Below are 15,070 nucleotides of genomic sequence, written 5' to 3'. Positions count from 1 at the left end.
GAGGAGAGAAAGAGAGGGAAAGGGGGGGCCCTCGGAGGGGAGGGGGCTGGGGAGGCGGGGTCCCGGCGCTGTGCTCGCGCCCCTAGCGCGCCAGTCCCGGGGCTGCAGGGAGCGCAGCGCGCGCGGCCCGGGCCCCGGCCACCGGACACCCTACCGGACACGACCCTCCCTGAAGCTTGGACAACTGCCCACCTCGGACATTGCACCGGACACTGCCCCCCACAGGGCTGGACACTACAACGGACACTACTTCCCAGCTCCGGACATTGCTCCCCCCCACCCAGCCTTGGACGCTTTCCCCCTCCCCCTTCGGGGGCCCAGACACCGAGCCCCCCGCAGGCTCAGCAAGCGACCCCTTGCAGCCCAGCGCCAGACACTGCCTCCTCCTAGTCCCCTCTCCCTTCCCCTCCTCCTGCCGCATAATTCCCCCGCTGGGGTCGGAGCCCCGCCAGTTTCTCCGACCCCCTGCAGCTCGGCCCGGCTGCCCGCGCCCCCATCCCCCGGCTGCTCGCCCGGATGCCTCTCCCCGGGGGATTGTGGTGGCTCCTCTGCTGCCGTCGAGGCTTTACTCTTCTGCACCGGGACTACGGGGACGGCGAGCTTAGCGGGGACGGGGACGAGGACGAGGACGAGGAGACCTTTGAGCTGCGGACCCCGAGTCCAGCGGGCGGCGGGAGGGTAAGTCCCTGGGGGTTTGGAGCCTTGTCTCAATCCCTCTCACTACAAGCGGCCGTCACGTCTGATCCTGCTCCAGACTCCAGCCAAACGCCGTGCTCTGGGCGGACGGGGACGTGGGAGAGGTTTTTGCCTGGGGGGCCAAGAGCCCCCAGGAGCTCAAGGAGCAGCCCTACTCGGGATGTGCCTGTGGGCCTCGCGCCGCATGCTGGGCGCTGTCCACCTGCTAGGGGCCCTGAGGCAGGGGAGGCGTCACGCGTGGCCCGACCTGGCCCTGCCTCTCCCTTCCCCGCCGGGCCCGCGTCCCATCCCGTCTCCTTCCGCCTCCGCCAGCGCCGAGGAATGTGGCGAGGCCGGCTGGGCGGCTCGGACGCCTGGGTCCGCTCCGCTCCCAGTTCGTGAGCGCTGAGTGCTGGGGCCAGATGCCGGAGCTCCCGCCGCGGGGACCTGGGAGAGGGGGAGAAGGCATCCTCAGATTGGGGTCCGTGGCAGGGACCCCACGGAGAGGGAGCTGGGGGCCACAACTCTTCGAGGACCCCTCGTCATTACCCTGCCACTCAAGACAGAACTCTCGGCCCTCCCTGGTGAGGCTCCTGGGGAATCCCTGAGGGGATGGTGAGGGACACTTGGCTCCTTGGTTTTGTGGACTCTCCCCGTGGGGAAACTGAGGCTGGATTGGTCTGGAAGACCTCCATACCCTGAGGTCCCCTCCGGATTCCCCTGCACACCGGCAACCAGACTCCCTTGTGCTATGGCTTGGGTCAGGCTCCCATCCCCCGCTCAGGGGTCCCCAGCAGGCCCGGTGGCTCGGTGCCCGGGTGGGGCGGGCTGCGCCGCTGGGGCCGGCGCCAGCACCTGGCGGAGGCGGAGGGCGGATAAATATAGAGGGGGGTGGAGGGAGGGAAGCAGGGGACTGCGATTAGGAGAGTTGGACTAAGAGAGTGGTCAGCACCTGCCCCCGCGGCGGTGTGGCTAAGAACTCCTCTTGGCCCCTCCAGAAAGGTGGGTCTGCGTCCCAGGAAGGCACAGGACCCAGGCGTCCCCAAGCTTCCAGCCTGGGCTGGGTCAGTTCTGTGAACCACGGCTCTGTGAACCACGCCATTGCCTCCCTCATGCTCCACCTCCACTCCCCTCCCCCGAGCTTGGGGACAGGTGTCCCTGCCCCCCTCCCCCACCTCCCCCTCCTGGCTTTAGCAGTCTGGGCGCAATGGGACGATGGCACAGTTCCTGCCTGACCTGGCTCCTGGACGGGATTTTGGCCTCTCTCAGGCCCCATTCTCCTGTTGAAGTTCCAGGGCAGGAGGTAGAAGGGCAAAATCCTGAACTGTACCTCTCCTGGAGAGCGTGTGCCATTTTTCTGCGTGCTCTTCCAGAGCCCCAGCAAAGGGGGAGGGTCTCTGCTTACCATTAAGTTTCAGGAGTGTCTGTGGGAGGGCATAAGAAGTTCTTGAAGAAAGCCCTATACTGAAAAAGTCCCACTTCCCTTCATCCAGCTCTGTGCCCAACACCTGCCTGTGTGCCAGCCAATGAAGGGGAAATGAGGAGGAGGGGGTGACTTCCAACAAAAAGGAGTTTCGTCCACCTCTTCCTTTTCAAAGATGGGGAAGCTAGGGCCCAAAGACTGAGAGGATCTGTGAAGGTTCCAAGCCAGTGATTCGAGTTAGTGGTCAGACTGTTACTAGAATCCAGGTCTCCCCACTGGACTCCCTGCACAGTGCTCTTTCCAGCGTATCCCGCCCTGATTTAAATCTTCAAAGGGAAACAGAGACAACGCGGGAGCCTTGACTTCTTAGCTGGGGCTGTTCTGTAGAGACTGGCAGAAGGGGCTTCCTCTTGGCATCAGCTCTCTCCCTCATGATCACGACCCCACTCCTTGATCCCTCAATTCCCCGAGCAGCGCTCTCCTGGGGGCAGAAGCCACGGGCATCCCGCGATGACGCCTCTGATCCTGAGGGCTGCTTCCCTGTTTCCCCAGGGCCCCCTGGACGTGACGCTGACTCAGCCGGTGAGGAGTGCGCAGGTCTCAGACAGGTGAGCACGGCCCCTGCGTCTTAGGGTATGAAGCCCCCCCCAAGCCTGTTCCCGGGACCCCAATCCTCACAGTCTGCCCTCCCGCAGTTGTGCAATAAGGGAGAGGCCTTACGCCGGACGCTGTGGTTTGGCCGGGGTCCCGGGGGGGGCGGTCCGACTGGGGGCGCGGGGAGAAAGGGGGGGTCTGGGCTATTTCTGGTGCGAGGTCAGAACGGCCCAGCGGTTCCCACAGCCTGGGGGAGGGGTGTCCAGACCCGGAGCAGGCTCCCCTCGCGGTCTGGGGAGCACCGACAGAGGAGCCCCCTGGAGGCGGGGTGCTGGACCGACAGCCTCGCCCAATCCTCCCTCCCCTCTGGCCCAGGCTGCAGAGCTGGGAGGAGACGCGGAGCCTCATCCCAGAGAAGGGGCCGCCCGAGGAGGACCCGGACGTCGTCGTGAAAGGTGGGGACCCACCTCAAGCACTCTGGAAGTCCCAATCCCAACCCTCCAGGGGATAACGTCTTCTCTTGCTCATCCCCTTTTTCTCCCACCCCTCCCCCCAGGTTGGCTGTACGGAGAGCCCCGCGGAGGAGGGGCTCGGCCCTGGTTGCCCCCGCGCCGGGCCTGGTTCGTGCTCACCCGGGACTCCCTGGACCAATTCAGTAGCAGTGGGAAGGGGGCGCGGCGCCTCAGGAGCCTCGTGCTCACCAGCTTGTGCTCGGTGACCGGCCCGGAGCGCCGTCCCAAGGAGACCGGTGAGGCTTCGTAGGGGAGCTCTTGTACTTCCCTGCTATCGGCCCCGTCCGGCCCTGATTGCCCTCCATGGCCTCTCTTTCCCCAGGTCTGTGGTCAGTCACCGTGTCTGGCCGGAAGCACAGCGTCCGGCTCTGCTCCCCGCGCCAGGCAGAGGCGGAACGTTGGGGTCTGGCGCTGCGAGAAGTGATCGCCTCCAAGGCGCCCCTGGAGACCCCTACCCAGCTGCTGCTGAGGGACATTCAGGTGTGACAGAGAGGACTTCATGAAGAAAGAGGAGGGTGGCGGACCCAGAAGCCTCCTGAGTTTGTGGGGAGCCCCTTTTTCCATCCTTGTGACTCCTTCCCTGATTCTAGGAAAGTTGTGGGGACCCGGAAGCCGTGGCCCTTATTTACCGACGGAATCCAATCCTGAGGCACACCAGTGGGGCCTTGTATGCTCCACTCCTGCCCCTGCCCTACGGTGTCAGTGCCCCAGGTGAGTGGTGGCATGGCTCCAGTCCTTTGGATGGGGAATCTGAATGCCTCACTTGACAGGGACTTAGAAGTCCAAAGGAGGCCCAGCCTCTCACTTTTCAAAGGGCTGAGAATGGACGCTGGCTGGATTGATACCTAGGTTGGAGAAGAGGGAAGCCAGCACAGGAAAAAATGCTCCCTTTGACCACCTGTCTATGGGTCTGACTACTGGTATTCCTTCATGAGTTTTTACACTCTATTTTTCTTTATGCTCTTTAGACCCCGCATACTATGTTTTCAACTGCTGGAAAAGCCAGCACTGCGGGGAGTGGGCTGGCCTCATTCGGCTATATCTCTTCCCTAAAAGGAATAGTGAGAGTCGGGTCCTAAAAGTAGAAGATTGAGGGGAGCTGGGAGAAGAACCCTTGTTTCCTGACTCCCAGTCCAGCCTGCTTTCTGGCCCATGGTGGTGGGCTTTTAGTGCCCAGTTGCAGAATCTGGGGTTTGAACCTGTGTCCTTCAGTCAACCTCTGGAGCTCACTAACTCAGAGAACAGCCCCAGTGCCCCCCCCCCCAGGTGCCTGGGAGGCTCTGTGGGGACCACTGCTTTCCCTTCACTCTTCCTGTCGTTGGTACTCTCCCCTCCTTGCCACCCCCTGTCCCTTTACACTCCCTCTGACCTTTTCCTGGTTCATGCCTTCCTTTCAGGGCCCAGCTCTGTGTCCCCTCTCCAAACCGTCCCTCCGCCCCCACCCTCCCGCAGGTCCGGGCTACGCACCCTTGCGCGAGGAGGCGGTACGGCTGTTCCTGGCGCTGCAGGCGCTGGAGGGGGCGCGGCGCCCCGGGCCCCTGATGCAGGGTGTGCTCCAAACCTGCCGGGACCTGCCCGCGCTCCGCGACGAGCTCTTCCTGCAGCTGGCTAAGCAGACCTCGGGCCCCGCAGGCCCCCCCGGGCCCCCAGCTACCCAAGACCCTGCGGCCCTTCGGTACTGGCAGCTCCTCACCTGTATGAGCTGCACCTTCCGGCCGGGGGGAGCTGTCCGCGGGCACCTCCTGGGGCATCTGGAGAGGTGAGAGGGGAGGGCTGGGGTAAGGACAAGGTAAGGGAGCTGCAGGCCAGGGAGAGAATGGCAGGCCTTGCCAAACCGAGGGTCGGAGAACTTAGACCCAGAGAGAGGAAGAGACTTGACGGCTGCTAATATGCTCAGGGTCTTTGTGGGAATTATCCCACTTTCCGGCAGAAGGATTGCAAAAGGTGCCCCCCTTGAGGCAGAGGAGTTGCTAAGGGCTGCTTTTCCTCTGGGCTGAGGCAGTCTAGCCAGCGCTTCTAAGTTGCAGAGCGGAATGGGGCTGGATTTTGGATTTCAGCGCGGAGGATCATGGAGAGACTTTGGCAAGCGGGAGGGCGCGGTTAGGAGAGAGCTGTCGGAGCCTTAGAAAGTAATTGAGCTCCACGCAGTGCTCCAAGAGTAGAGAGCCGGTCGCTAGATCCAAGCAACTTAAGAGTTGGAAGGGTGGGAATCCGTGAGAGTAAAGAAATGGTACAGTAAGAAGGCGAGAGGGATGGGGAGAAGGAAAGCCCTCTGAGCACTAAACCTCGGGTTTTCTCTAACCCAGGACGGAGCAGGCGCTGCCGGACACGGAACTGGCGGAGTACGCGCGCTTCATCAGGAAAGCGCTGGGCCGGACGCGCGGCCGCGAGCTGGTGCCTTCGCTGGCAGAGATTTCGGCGCTGAGCCAACGGCAGGAGCTCTTATGCACCGTGCATTGTCCCGGGGCTGGTGCCTGTCCTGTGGCCATAGACTCCCACACCACGGCAGGCGAGGTACGGCCAGAAAAGACCTCTGAAACCTCAACCCGTCCTCCCAGCTTCCCATGCCCGGCCGTCCTGGTGCCTGGGCCCTAGGTGTGCCCACGTCTAAGATCTATCATTTGCGTAAGGCGTGTGTGTGGCGGGACCGGGAGACCTGAAAGAGTTCGTCAGTTGGCAAGACCCAGCGCGGTCTGATTTTCCCCTCTTGCCTCCTCCCCTCCAGGTTGCTCGAGAGCTGGTGGGACGGCTGGGCTTGGCCCGGAGCCGCAACGCTTTCGCGCTGTATGAGCAGCGAGGAGCCCAGGAGCGAGCCCTGGCCGGGGGTACTCTCGTGGCCGACGTGCTCACCAGGTTTGAGAAGTAAATGTCCAGCCCCAGCCCCGCTCTCCGGTAACCCATCTGCCTCTCAGCTCCGGTCAGTCCCTGTGCAAACATTTATCGAGCGCGGGCCACTGGCCCTGCACGGTCACGTTTGCCGGTGCACGGAGGGGCCCTGACCGCTGGCGGTTTGCTGTCAGATTTCCAAGCTTCCCAAACATCTGGCCCCGCCTTCAGCATGGCCCCGCCCCCCATCCCCGCCCGCGGTGGCGGACGCCTTGGAGGGGGTCTCTCTTCTGCCTGGCATCGAGTCCTCCTCTCTTTTGCAGTTTGGCGGTGGAGGAAGCCGGGCTGGACGACTCCCCGGACTCTGGTTGGAGACTGTGTCTGCGTCTTCACGGGCCCCTGCACCCTGAGGGGCTGTCCCCAGACGGTCACGAACTGCCTTTCCTCTTTGAGCAGGTGAGCATCTCCAGCGTTCACTGCCCCTCCAAAAGACATCCCCCGCCCCTAGCCTGGACCCCTCGCTTTCCGGGCCGTCACATTTAACTGTTATGGCAACCTCGCGGGAGGCTTTACTCGAACCCAGACGTCAGACTTTGCACCCCCCAGGTGTGCTCGCCGCCACTCCCGCGCTGACACCCGGTGCCTCCTCCTAGGCTCACGCTCTGCTACTGCGCGGCCGGCCGCCCCCGCCCGACGACACGCTGCGCGCCCTGGCGGCGCTGCGTCTGCAGAGCCTGCACCGAGACTTCTCCCCGAGGGCGCCCCTGCCGCGCCTGGACCGCCTGCTGCCGCCCTCCGCCCCACCACGGGACGACCCTCCCCGCCCCGTCCCTCGGCCTCCACCCTCCGCCGCCCTGCTGGCCGGGGCGATCTGGAGCCCGGGCCTGGCCAAGAGGCGGGCGGAGCGGACCCGACGCGGCGGCGGCGGGGCGGGCGGCCCGGCGGGAAGCGCGGCCCGCGAGGGAGGAGGTGGCATGGGCACGGCGGCTGCTGTGCTGGGCGGCTGGAAGCGGCTACGGGGCATGGGCCGAGCTGAGGCCATGGCTGCCTACCTGGCCCTGGCGGCGCAGTGTCCAGGGTTCGGCGCTGCTCGGTATGACGTTCTGGAGCTGAGCACGGTGAGGGGGAGAAGGGAGAGGGGACTCTGGCGGCCCAAGCCCTACACCTCTGCCCCAGAGCCACAGGCCCCACTGTGGGTCATCTCACTCCCCACACCTGACCCTCTCAAACCCCAGGAGTCACTGGCCCTTGGACTCTCCCCTCTCCAGAGGCGTCAGCCCTTCCACACATGCCTTGTGAATCACAGAGGGGACTGGGACACTCCTGCTCACAGCTGTCTCCCCACACCAAAAATAATGTGGCGGGGTCCCCTACGTCCACCCTGACTCTACCCATCTGTCCCTAGGAGCCTGGTGGGGGCACTCCACAGAAGCTATGCCTGGGCTTGGGAGCCAAGGCCATGTCCTTCTCCCGGCCGGGTGAGACAGAGCCCATCCACAGTGTCAGCTATGGCCACGTGGCCGCCTGCCAGCTAATGGGCCCCCACACCCTGGCACTGAGGGTGGGAGAGAGCCAGCTCGTCCTGCAGAGTCCCCAGGTGAGTGGGAAGAGGGTGTGGAAGAAGGAAGGAAGGGAAAGGATGTTAAGAAACATTTTATTAATGCTGAGCCAGGTACAGGTCTAGTCACTGGGGATCCAGCAGTGATCAAAGATAAGCTCGAGGCGCTTACATTAGGGCAGGAGGTCAGACACTAAATAAGGAATCAGAAACTATCTAAGACAGTAATAGATGCTACCAAGGGAAGGGTGGTGTGACACAAAGTGACTGGAAGGGGTCATAGCATTAGGTAGGACAGTCAGGAAGGGATACTGGAAGTGACATTTAGGCTAGCCACAGGAAGATCTGAGGAAACAGCATCCCAGGTAGAGGATATCACGGGTGGAAAGGCTCTGAGAAGGCAACCGCATTTAGAGAAGCAGAAAGACACAAGTACTGGCACCTAATGAGTGAGGGAGAGCATGGTGGTGAGGAGGGAAAGGTTGCAGGGAGGGGGCAGCTCTCAGAAGGCCCTGGTGAGGAGCCTGGGCAAAGGATGAGACAAAGGAGAACGCAGTGACCCCTACCGCCCTTTGACCTCTGCCCTCTCTTAGGTGGAAGAGATCATGCAGCTGGTGAATGCCTACTTGCCCAATCCCTCCCCTGAGAGGCCTTGCAGCAGCCCTTCTCCTCCATGCCAAGACCTGCCAGACACCTCCCCTCCCAGCCAGCACCCGGGCCTGGACGAGCCCCAGGGACAGTCTGGCTGTTTGGGGCAGCTGCAGGACTGAGCCTGCCAAGAGGTCACGACCTCCCTTCTGCCTCCAGCCTGGACCTGGACTGCTCTGAGATTTGAGGGAACCATGGACCCTTTTGGCCCTGCAGGGACAGGGCACACCCCACACCCAAGGGCTGTAATGGGTGCCGATGATTTTCTAGTTTGTTTCTTAATTTATTTGTAGAAGAGAAGCGGAAAAAAAAAAAAATCCTATTTACACAAACCCTTCCTGTGGGAGTGTTGTCGGTGGGACCAGTTAGAGCCCCATAGCTCAGCGCTCCACCCCTGGGGACGCCCACACTCTGAGCTTTTACCAGCATGGAGGGGAGTCTGGACACCACAGAGCTCCACCCTCCTTGACCTTCTGGATTTAACCTCCTCCTAGCCAGCAGGCTGCCACAGGGTGCTGGGTGGGGCGGGCAACAGGGCAGTTTGGGAAGCTGGCAATTACTCACACTCATTTCTCCATTGAGCAGCACAGGGGTGGCCTCCTGGCGTCCCTGAGGCCGGAAGGCAGTGAGTCATCAAGACTGGCACTACCCAGTTCCTACCCTGGTGTCCAGCATCTGGGCCCTCGTTGGGTCCATGTCGGTGTGCCTACTGCTTTGGGTCTGGAATGGAGAGAAGCTTGGGACAGGATCAGACCCAAGAGCTTCTCTGGCATAGATAAACACCTTATCAGGATGGGCTCAGCCCTACTCCTGAGTTCTGTTCCTGCTTTATCAAGCTAGGTTGAATTGGGTTGTGTTCCTAGGGATCTGATAGCCTTGGGCGCTGGGAATCCAGAGTCCCAGGTTTCCTGACCTGCTCAGTATGCTGCAGGCCCTCCTTCACTAGCCTAAACAGCCTACTCCCTGAGTGGAAGAGTCTGGGGCAGTGATCCACCCCGGGGGCAGAAGCTCAGGCACCGAGGACAGGGCAGACCTCAGTAACCCTCAGGGCTGACTCAGGTAGAGTGGCCTGGTTCTAGGCAAGGTATGCCAATGGAAACAGTGACCACATTGACACCCAGATTAGTGGTAAGAAGCTACAGCAGGTAAAGGACACATGCCTGGGAACTGGGAGGGAACATGGGTCACCCCCACCCCCCACCATATTCACACTGACTATATGCACAACACAGCTTTATCACTTTATTAGAGATAACAAGCATATTAAGGGTCAGGGCAGAGGAGGGAGGAAGGAGGACCAGCGCCTGGGATGGAGATGATTCTAGAAAGGTTTTTTGGTGAGAGGAATCCATGCCACAGGGACCAGGCATTAAGGGGACTGTGCTTACTGTCCAGGGGAAGTGGTGGCAAGGAAGTCACTGCTCCTGAGTCCCCCAGGAGATGTAGTCTGGCCGCGTGGCTGCGTGGTACTCGTCGATGAGTTCCTGCACCACCTCCCTGGACGTGTCCAGCTCGTCGAAGTTCTCCTTGAAGATGTCCTCCTTGCGGAACTGCTCCAGGAAGGCCTCCCGTTTCCGCAGCTTGTCATACTGCTGGCAGGAACTTTCAAAGAGCTGAAAGAGATAGAAATCTCCAGAATGGGAACCCGTGCAAGATAAGGGGCTGGAATGGAATGGGGCACAATGATAAGAGTGGCTAGTGGAACAGACTGGTCAGTGAAGCCCAGGAGATTAGGCTCACCGAGGAGATGCTGGTGTGGTTGGCCATCATGAGCCCACTGACCCGGTGGGCAGAAGGCAGGTAGGGAGACTTCCTTGACAGGGCCACCTGGATGCTGGCAGGGCCCCAGGGGATGAAGTTGGCCAGCTTCCGTTCCCGGATCCTCTGCAGACTCTTGTGGACCTGAGGGGAGGGGTGCACGCAGCAGTGGTGGTGGTAGCCTCTCCTCTACCCCTGCGGGGCCTGGGGGTGGCACGAAGGGGCCTCACCTACCTGGGTGGGGTCTACCTCCCCCTGGATGATGTTGAGGATGGCGATGTAGCAGTGGTTGGTCTGGCGATCCCGGCCCGTGGACACCATCACGTTCTTGGGCTGCAGCAGCCGCCTCATGACATCCAGGACCGTGGTCTTCCGCACGCTGGCCACCTGAGGGGACAGTGGGCACAGGGCCCGGGCCCGCACTCAGGCCACCGTCCAATGCCTCAGCCCTGTCCGACTTGGGCTAGTGTGGTTTCTTGGGGAAGGGTCTCGAGATCCAGGTGTACACTGAGCCTCTGCTGTGGGACTGAGTCCTCCTTAGCTTGGCAAGGTCATGGCCCTGTGTGGGAGCATCCACAGACGCCACAGGGCCCCGGCCCTGTGGGGAGGGAGCCAGAGGCACAGGACAGAGGAGAGCAGGTCAGCAAGGAGTTGGACGGTCTATGCCGGTCCTGGAGCACAGAGCCTCTGGGGGCCCCAAGGGACAGCTCCTGGGGCAGCAGGGGGACAGAAAGGCGAGAGCAGGGCCTGCCGCGACTGCTCCTACCGACTGGTCCGTGGTGAGTGGGGTGTAGCCCGTCATGAGGAAGTGGAGTCGAGGAGTGGGAATGAGCGAGGCGATGAGGCCGATGAGGTCGTTGTTCATGTAGCCGGGGTAGCGCAGGGTGGTGGTGCTGGCTGACATGATGGTGGACACCTGGGGACAGGAGTGCGTGCCGTGGGCCTTGGCTCCATGGAGGGATGGGGGTTCCCTTCCCAAGGTGGACCCCAGCCAGGAGGGGTTCCGGCCCAGAGAGTCCGGGAGTGGGGGCTCACCAGCTGGTTGATCTGGGAGAAGGACGGGTTCTGGATGTGCAGGCGGTCTGTGGCGATCCGGTTCAGGGCTGTGTTGTCCAACACCACCTGGGGGGGACAGAAGAGGGTCACGGCACCTTTTTGAGGAGAAAGGGGGCAGAGAGATAAGTTATTAGCTTAGCAGGGTGCCTGGATGGCTCAGTGGGTTAAGCCTCTGCCTTCGGCTCAGGTCATGATCTCAGGGTCCTGGGATCGAGCCCCACATCAGGCTTTCTGCTCAGCGGGGAGCTTGCTTCTCCCTTCTCTCTCTGCCTGCCTCTCTGCCTACTTGTGATCTCTCTCTGTCAAATAAATAAAATCTTAAAAAAAAAAAAAGTTATTAGCTTAGCCCCCTCTAAACTCCAAAACCAGGGTGTAGGTATGTTGATATAAAAAAGGAAACTACTGTCTCAGAGACATCACCAGACACTTTTCTCTCATCCAGTAAACAAATGTGATTATCTCCACGTGCCATGCACGTGCCTGGCTCTGTAGATACCATGGGGGATAAAACAGGCATGGTCTGTCCCCCTCACAGAAAAGTATGGTTACAGCCTGAAATATGCACAAAGGATTTGACCTTGAATGGGTGGTCAGGGGAAGTCTGACTCCAAAAGTGACCCTTGGGCTGAGAATTTAAGCACGAGTAGGCATTAAACAGGCTAAATGGGGACATATATCAGGCAGTATACATGTTCTTGAGAGTCCTGCTGCCTAAAGGGACTATAACCAACTTGGAGTCAACTCATTTAATAATTTGGGCCACTGGGAATGGCTTTGTTGGTCCTCTGTTCTCTAGGCAAGGACTTGGGAAGGGCAGGGTGTCTATGTCTCACAGGTTTGAGGAGGTGGACCAGAGCCCCCCACTCTCTTTTCCAGTGCTCACCACACAATCTGCGTTCTGGGTCAACCTCTTGAGTGTGAGCAGTGAGTTGTAGGGCTGGACCACCACATCGCTCATCTCATCTTGGTTGGGAAACACTGAATACGTTTGCACCAGCTTCTTGGGGTACCTGGGGGTGAAGAGGGAAAGGGGAATGTGACACAGTGAACTGGAAGGACTCCCATCACTGCCCATCTTGGTCTTCTCTAGAGCTTACACGACCATTCCTTTCCAAGTGTCGCCAAGCCCTTGGTACAAAAGGGGAGCAAGGACAGAACTGAGTGGTCAGAGCCCAGGAGCCAAAAAGAATAAACCTAAAGCATCAAACCCTTAAGGTCCCTCTTCTCCCTGGGCAAACCCCTTCCTGGGAGTTCTTGCTTCCAAGATGTTCCCTGGATGGCCAGGCTCCGTTCCTACCAATGACTCAAAATGACAGTGCCAGACCTTCCAGTCCAAGAGAAAAAATCAATAAAAAGGAAAGATCCTACCCACGGAACCAGGGCTAATGCCCTCTCTCCCAACACAGGCTTACCTGTCATTCAGTCGTTCGAGAAGGTAGGATCCCAGGCCAGAACCTGTCCCCCCAGCAATGGAGTGACACAGCACAAAGCCCTGCATGGGGAGGGATGAAGAAGCAGTCTCCAGGGATGTGGGGCAGAGGCTCCAGGCTTGTCTCATTCCCCACTCCCAACACACTCATGTCTCAAGGCTTCTTCTGTGTCTATCCAGGCTGACACTCCTTGGGAAGGAAGACTCATGCTTAAGGAGCTGATGCCCTCCAGATGAGGATCTCCTTGAGGACAAGTACTGTACCTTATTTACCTCGATACCTCACACAGGATACTCAAAAGATTAGTTTTTAATAGAATTGCCCCCATCACACCACGTGTTCAGGAACATCCTGACCTTTCCCAGCACTTTTCAGCCTTGTTTTCCATTCAGCAGGGGCGGAGCCTCACCTCCAAGCTGTCACTTCCATCTGCTTCTCGGTCTATGATGTCAAAAATGTCTTCATGGATTTTCTCACCCTGTAGAGAAAGAATGAGAGGGAGGGTGAGGATGAGGGTTCTGGGGAGTATCTCTTTTCAGCACCAAGAACTCTACCCTGGGACACCCTCAAGCAGAGTCTCTGCCACGACCCTCAACCCCAAAAAAGCTACTTTGCAAGTGATTTGCAATCTGCCTAAACCTCTCCCTGGCTGTCCCTCTTGTCAGGTTATTCCGTTGTCTCTTATTTATTGTCAGTCTGGTCTAGTCAAATCCCCAGGATGCCTGAGGCTGCCTTGCCCTGGGGAGGGAACATCAGGGGGTTTGGGGATGGTCACCCGGATACCTGCGAGAATCCACTGGCCCAGTTGTTGCCAGCTCCTCCTCCATGCTCCGACAGGTAGATGTTCTCTGGGTTGTAGAGCTTCGCATAGGGGGAGTTGAGGATGGAGTGGATCACCCGGGGCTCCAAGTCCAGCAGCACTGCCCTGGGGATGTAGTGCTCATCGTCTGCCTGCCAAGGGGCATCCAGCAAGGGGGCACACTCAGCTAAGGCCCAGCCCTCCATCCTCCCAGCTCTGGCTCCTGCCTGCCCTCCCTCCTCAAGCCTCCCGCCCTGGTTCCTCTGCCCAGCGGGTCTCCCGGTACCAGGCCCCTGCCCTTCCCTCAGACCCCCTGACCAAGTCGCTGGGGGCACCTGGTAGAAAAAGACGTCCTTGCGGTCAGTGCCCTCGGTGGCGAACTCCTCCACGATGCCCTCGGGGCTGATACCATGCTCAGCGCACAGCTGTTTCCAGAACTCGAACCCAACTGGGGGATGGGGAGAGATGCCTGGGTCGCTAGTCGTAAGGCCTCAGGCGCCCAGAGTCAGGCTTAGAGGCTGTCACACTCAGAGGCTGCACCCAAGAGACACCTGGTCTGGGAGCTGTCACAGCCCAGGTGCGGCTCTCCAGCTGGGCGTGTTTGTCATGCGCAATAGGGCAGGGGGTTCATGGCAGGGAAAGGGGGACTGGAGGATGCCAAGCACTGGGAAGGACCCGAAGGGGCAAAACCGGAAACTGGAGGGTCCCGGCGCGCGCTCGCTCGCTCACTCTGGTTGCCGCACTGGCCTAGCTGCAAGGTGATGATCTCCCGGGGCATCGCTCTTCAGACGTGGGCGCGCCAGCCCTGCCCCGCGGGAGTCACGGCGGAGACGAACGCCTGGCAGCCGGGCTCGCGGGACGTGCGGAGCGCTCGCTCGCTTCGCCTTTTGACGCGACTGCTCGGTCTGCGCGTGTGCACTGCAGGCCTCCCCGCTGCCGCCGGGCCGGGGAGCCCAACCTGGACATCATTTCCCCCACAGCACTTACAGCTGGAATTCAGCACAGGCGCAGTGTGAGGCCACGCCCCCTTCTGCTTGCCCACCCCAGTTCCGCGCCTGCGCGGTGAGACTCGCTGGGGCAGCCGGGGCAGACACCCGGGTGTGGGGGCGGGGAGGGGCGGTACAGGAGGACCCAGTCAGCTGGGCGTTGCGGGTAGGTGAGTCGGCTGGTGGCTCTTTTGGACAGAGGGGCTGGATTCAAGCCAGTCTTTTTTCAATGTCTATTTTTAAGTTAAATATACCTAACACAAAATTTATCTTACTCATTTTCAAGTGTACAGTTCTGTGTCATAACGACTGTTCTGCCACCGTCACTGTCATTCATCCCCAGAACTTTGTCACCCTCCCAAACTGAAATCCTGTACCATTAAATAGTAACTCTCCATCCTCATTGCCATCAACAGCCTACTTTCTGTCTCTGTGATTTTGACCAGGCATCTTTTATAAGTGGTATTATATAATATTTGCCATTTCATATCTAGCTTATTTCACTTAGCATAATGTTCTCGGGGTAACTTCGTGTTGTAGCAGTGTCAGAATTTCATTCATTTTTAAGGATGTATAATATTCCATCACATGTATATACCACATTTTGTGTTTATCCATTTATCTGTAGATGAATGTAGAAGCCACAGTGTTGCTTCCACCTATTGGCTATTGTGAATAACTCTGCCATGAACATGGTTGTGCAAATAAGTTTGAGTCCCTGCTTTCAGTTGTTCATTATTCTGAGAAGACACCCAAGAGCAGAATTGCTGGATGATATGGTAATTGTATGTTTAAGTTTTTGAGG

At 59.6% G+C, this 15,070-nt stretch overlaps 2 protein-coding genes across 6 annotated transcripts; one reads left to right on the top strand and one right to left on the bottom strand.

Moving 5' to 3' along the window:
* The first annotated feature begins 36 nt into the window (after positions 1 to 36).
* PLEKHH3 (pleckstrin homology, MyTH4 and FERM domain containing H3) lies at positions 37 to 8,568 on the top strand. Of its 5 annotated transcripts, none has more exons than XR_014304680.1 (13): positions 37 to 678; positions 2,651 to 2,706; positions 3,068 to 3,147; positions 3,249 to 3,440; positions 3,527 to 3,684; positions 3,795 to 3,915; positions 4,657 to 4,963; positions 5,511 to 5,718; positions 5,930 to 6,066; positions 6,354 to 6,486; positions 6,684 to 7,123; positions 7,436 to 7,627; positions 8,182 to 8,568. XR_014304680.1 is itself a non-coding variant. In XM_082706110.1 (13 exons), exons 1-13 carry the CDS (start codon positions 517 to 519, stop codon positions 8,356 to 8,358), a joined length of 2,388 nt encoding a protein of 795 aa, XP_082562236.1. In that variant the 5' UTR covers positions 68 to 516; the 3' UTR covers positions 8,359 to 8,568. The 5 variants fall into 5 exon arrangements, 3 of the variants coding, with proteins under 3 accessions (XP_082562236.1, XP_082562238.1, XP_082562237.1); XR_014304681.1 differs by having other exon boundaries at positions 44 to 678; positions 5,930 to 6,057; XM_082706110.1 differs by having other exon boundaries at positions 68 to 678; positions 6,684 to 7,148.
* Positions 8,569 to 9,456: 888 nt separating this feature from the next.
* LOC309851233 (tubulin gamma-2 chain) lies at positions 9,457 to 14,311 on the bottom strand. The gene is made up of 11 exons (XM_082706160.1): positions 14,009 to 14,311; positions 13,615 to 13,727; positions 13,264 to 13,431; positions 12,890 to 12,958; positions 12,463 to 12,542; positions 11,934 to 12,060; positions 11,030 to 11,116; positions 10,761 to 10,910; positions 10,229 to 10,381; positions 9,977 to 10,138; positions 9,457 to 9,849 (listed from the first exon to the last, which is right to left on the bottom strand). The coding sequence occupies exons 1-11, from the start codon at positions 14,055 to 14,057 to the stop codon at positions 9,652 to 9,654; spliced, it is 1,356 nt and encodes a 451-aa protein (XP_082562286.1). The 5' UTR covers positions 14,058 to 14,311; the 3' UTR covers positions 9,457 to 9,651.
* Positions 14,312 to 15,070: the final 759 nt, after the last annotated feature.

The sequence above is a fragment of the Mustela nivalis genome (genome assembly GCF_964662115.1).
Source record: "Mustela nivalis genome assembly, chromosome: 17".
NCBI lineage: Eukaryota > Metazoa > Chordata > Mammalia > Carnivora > Mustelidae > Mustela > Mustela nivalis.
The sequence above is the reverse complement of the archived record's forward strand: the minus strand, read 5'-3'. Positions and strand labels throughout refer to the sequence as shown.

Bases quoted from the DNA above. Each gene is read 5' to 3' on its own strand.
- LOC309851233 (XM_082706160.1), bottom strand. From the start codon at position 14,057: ATGCCCCGGGAGATCATCACCTTGCAGCTAGGCCAGTGCGGCAACCAG. The intron at 13,728-14,008 runs GTGAGCGAGCGA...CCCATCCCCCAG, and splicing joins AGGCCAGTGCGGCAACCAGA to TTGGGTTCGAGTTCTGGAAA. The intron at 12,061-12,462 runs GTAAGCCTGTGT...CTTCACCCCCAG, and splicing joins CTCGAACGACTGAATGACAG to GTACCCCAAGAAGCTGGTGC.
- PLEKHH3 (XM_082706110.1), top strand. From the start codon at position 517: ATGCCTCTCCCCGGGGGATTGTGGTGGCTCCTCTGCTGCCGTCGAGGC. The intron at 3,148-3,248 runs GTGGGGACCCAC...CCCTCCCCCCAG, and splicing joins CCCGGACGTCGTCGTGAAAG to GTTGGCTGTACGGAGAGCCC. The intron at 3,441-3,526 runs GTGAGGCTTCGT...CTCTTTCCCCAG, and splicing joins GCGCCGTCCCAAGGAGACCG to GTCTGTGGTCAGTCACCGTG.